At 35.6% G+C, this 4,264-nt stretch overlaps 1 protein-coding gene across 1 annotated transcript; it reads right to left on the bottom strand.

The window, feature by feature from the left end:
• Positions 1-1,376: 1,376 nt before the first annotated feature.
• LOC107572224 (transmembrane emp24 domain-containing protein 6-like) lies at positions 1,377-2,394 on the bottom strand. The gene is made up of 3 exons (XM_016258654.1): positions 2,135-2,394; positions 1,929-2,055; positions 1,377-1,441 (listed from the first exon to the last, which is right to left on the bottom strand). Exons 1-3 carry the CDS (start codon positions 2,345-2,347, stop codon positions 1,377-1,379), a joined length of 405 nt encoding a protein of 134 aa, XP_016114140.1. The 5' UTR covers positions 2,348-2,394.
• Positions 2,395-4,264: the final 1,870 nt, after the last annotated feature.

The following is a 4,264-nucleotide window of genomic DNA, read 5'->3' on the forward strand; positions in this document are numbered from 1 at the left end:
TTCCAGGAAGCATGGCGAAGGCAAACCCTCTCAAAGAAATGTAATGATCATGTTACTAGTAATAAGTATTTTTTGTTGACATATATATATATAATCTACATAATCATGAAGGTCTCTAGAATCACCCAAACAAAACAAATCTTCAAGTTTTTTTTTTGTATACTTAATCAAAAGTAATGACATATAAACATATCATGGGGGAAATGGGGTATACTGTTAATAGGTTAATAAATCAAGGTTATTGGTCTTGTTTAGTGCTTTTTGCTTTCATAATATCCCACCTAAAACATAACTTAACCCTTTAAGTGACATCTGTACTGTACAGTAAACCTTAATTTGATAGGGAATAAATCTGTCAAAAGGATGAGATGAGAGAGCAATCTTTCCACAGCTCTACTGCTCCACTTCTGTGTCTGCTTTTGCCATGAGGGGAGGGGGGGGGGGATTTTTCAGCTTTCAAGTGACAGCAGCAGCTTACAAACTTCCGTCAGTCACACAAAAGGAAGAATGGAAAGATAAAGAGCTAACGCATGGGATTAATTGCTGTAGATGATCTTTTTCTCCCTTTTATGACATTATGTATTGTAAGGGGCAAAATATTGAGGTGCCTTTATCCAGTTTGGATGTGTTTCATTCTTTATGACTAGTAGCTTATGATTCTATTATAATGTTAATATTCAGACAAGTAATGAGTTTACATTTACATTATTATATGAAATCACCTACTACAGTCAGCCATTGAATACTATGGGCCTAAAAAAAATGCGTAATTTTCTTTCAGGTATACCATTTTTATTATACAGATGCAATATTTTCTTCATGCGATTTATTTTTATTTATTTATTTTCATTTAACTAACACACCTCTAAGAATGAAAATACCTGCATGTTCAATAATAAGTAAATAAATAAACAATTATGGGTGTAGCCTACACATGATAATTATTTAAATAATCATATATTTGAAAAAGAATATAAGTAATTTCATGAATATCAAGGACTTTTGGGTTAATCCATTTGACCTAATCAATATGTGCCTATTCATAAAATGTGATATTTTACATATTTACATCACAAAGTATAGTATGAAAATATGTTTATGTAAATTTATAAAACGACTTGTACCTTCACTGCAGTACTCCTTGTAGGCTACTTATACTAAAACTGCTTACGTAAGGGAAAGTTCACACAAAAATGGAAATTGTGTCATCATTGTGTTATCTTCAGGTTGCAAACCTGAGATTCTTTCTTCTGTTGAGCACAAAAGATGATATTTTGCAGAATGTTGGTAACCAAACAGTTAAATGTGTAATTTCCTATCAGGTATACCTTTTTTATTATATAGATGTAATATTTTCTTCATTCTATTTATTTATTTCAATTAACTTTTTGATACACAATACCCTGTTGGGGCAACTTAATGGCTGCACTATGTTCCACCACTTTAAGACAAATGGATTTGTGTTTTCATATTCAAGAGATTATAAGCAAGATGAAACTTTTTTGGGGTTTGCATCGAATGTTCTTCGACTTTTATGCATGATAAATTTGTTTATGAATAAAGATTGATCTGTTGAAAGCAGTTATTTTGAGTTAGATGCCAAAAGCTCTCCTCCTATTCAAATTTGACATTGAAGTGGTGCATACAGCATATTTGCCCACCGGCAACTATAGTTGCCACACATTCAAATATGATTTAAGGAAAAAAAAAAAAACTGGGGGGAAAAATGCAGAACATGTTCACATAGGATACTATTAACATGACTATATGCATGAAACCATTCAGAAAAATTTGGGCACAAATGGGTTAAAGATTATTTTGTAAAGTTCTCATGCACTGCATGATCCATATGACCTTTGCATAAATAAATAAAAAACCTGTTCATAACCCAGCAGCAGATATAAAACTCTTATCAAAGAGAGACTCACCAGTCTCCTTAACATTGAAGGCAATCTGACCACTTGCATCGTCAACTTGGCCGACTATTAAACCGCTTGGAGCATTAACAGTCACAGAGAGATGTCTGTCCAGAGCCACACCGGTCACCAGCTGGACCTGAACAAACACACAGTGAGCTACAACATGCGAAGGATTCAAGACCATACCAATATTTCCATGTAGAAAGTTGTCTTACCATGAAGTTTAAGTAGAAGCGCTCACCGAAGTGAGCAAAGTGCCAGTAGCACTGGAGGTCTCCATGCTGCAGCATGATGGAAAAGTCATACTGATCGGCTCCCCAGAAAAGCTCCTGATCGGAGAGCTCTGGATGAGGGTCGTTCAGCGCTCCACTGTTGCTCAACCCAAATAATAACAGAAGCCAAATGAGATAAAAGCCGTTCTGTAACATTTCAAATGTGAATTATTTTTGGCAATAAGCTAAATTAAACAGGAGAGCTGTTCAGTTTGAGTGCACTGAAGTTTCTGATGATGATTAACTCGGACGTGTGGCGAAAATTTGTTCTGCCCCATACAGCTGGGAAAATCCAAGTTAGGCCACAGGTGCTCTGGAAAACATTTCTGAAGCGCCCTCACAGCATTTCTTTACAATACATCTTGATTCCTCATACTTGCTGGACTTGAAAAAAGTTGTAAAAGTTGTCTAAAACTATGTAAAATCTCCACCTTTTTCATTTTATGTTATTATTATTATTATTATACAATACATTTTACAATTAAGATAATTTACATTCAATATACAGTTATTTATTGTTTTTAAGCACCATGTTTCAATGGTGAGTTAAAACGTGAGTAAAGATGAAAAGATGAAAGCTGTAAGGTGTACATAAAACACTCACCATAAATATATATTTATTTATTTATTTATTCACTTGCTTACGAAAAAGAGGGACCAGTAGATAATTTTTGTTGTTGCTTTTTCACAGTTCATCCTCTCTTCTTTTCTCCTCCAGAGGGCGATCGAGAGGCTTTTTTCGCTCTATAATAGCAACTCACAGTGCTTTAAGGGGTCATATTATGCTTTTTCACTGTTTGAATTTTAGTCAGTGTGTAGTGTGTTTGTTTGGGCATAAAAAAGATCTAGAAAGTTACAAATCTCAACCCAACATGAGAGCATGTTCTAGTACAGTGTTTCCCAACCGGGGTGCCATCGGTCGAGAGCAGGGGTGCCGTGTAAAAAATAATTTAAAAATATTATTAAATTGCTAAAATGTTCAAAAAAGCATCTATTATATAATATCCATTTATGATGTTGCCAATAATTAGAGATGCACCGAAATTTCGGCTGCCGAAAATTAGTTCACCGCTCAGGTTTCACTTTCACATGGTGTGACGCTCTGCGTATTATCCCGCTCTATGTGTGTGCGCTCCGCTCAGTCGCTCCACTCATATACCGTTCATGCGAATCGGAACAGCAAAGTCCACTCAAAAATTGAGCTGACAGGAAACATCAATGTAGTACAATCAAGCGTAGCGTTAGTTCTGGCAGGTCACATCAGTCAAGCTCGCATCAGCTGACCTTCAGCTGATCTCCATCTACCTATGGGAATATGACACGTATCTAAGCATTCATACTGTATATAAGGTCCCTCAGTATTATCAGCAGTTTTCGCATTGCTCAATAGCTAATTACCCTCCTCCATCCCCAACTCCTCCTCTGTCAGTCGGGATTCAGCCTTCTTATTCCCATTCTAAAATGTGTACATAAAATGATTGAACTTTAACAATATCTGCAATACATTTATGTTAGTTCTGTTCTGTTTACACTGGGGGGTTATTGCTGCTCTCTCTGCTCTCATCCATGCTAGGCTGCATGGAGGCGCAGGAAGTTCTTGCCCAGAACAGAACCATACCGCCAATCCAAACTGTATGCTAATTGTCAATCATCTTTGACGATAGTGGTCCTGACAGATGTATTGTTTCTGTCTGCAATAGCCCTACTGTGTTGTAACATGGTGTGGTATATGGGCAACTCTGGTAACGCTGCCCTCTCATTCATTGATCTGCTAACCACTATGTTATGCTTGTGTGTACTGATAATAATAGCTTTCTAGGACTAAACATTATTTGGATAATTGGTAAAAAAAAATCTTAACCCTACTGTTAGATCTACATGAAAAACTAAAAAGCAATTTATTTAATTCGCAGGCCTGTCATTATTTTTTATTTGTGCTATCATTATTAATTTCTTTATTTGTTCTTATTTTATTACTGACTGCTTACTTGTCATTTTTTATTCAATTCAAAGTTTGAAATCAAGCTATCTCGTGCTACTGCACCAAAATTACCCCACTGTAAAATTAAAAAA

Source organism: Sinocyclocheilus grahami, unplaced genomic scaffold (assembly GCF_001515645.1).
Source record: "Sinocyclocheilus grahami isolate Dianchi unplaced genomic scaffold, SAMN03320097.WGS_v1.1 scaffold1720.1, whole genome shotgun sequence".
Classification (NCBI taxonomy): Eukaryota; Metazoa; Chordata; class Actinopteri; order Cypriniformes; family Cyprinidae; genus Sinocyclocheilus; species Sinocyclocheilus grahami.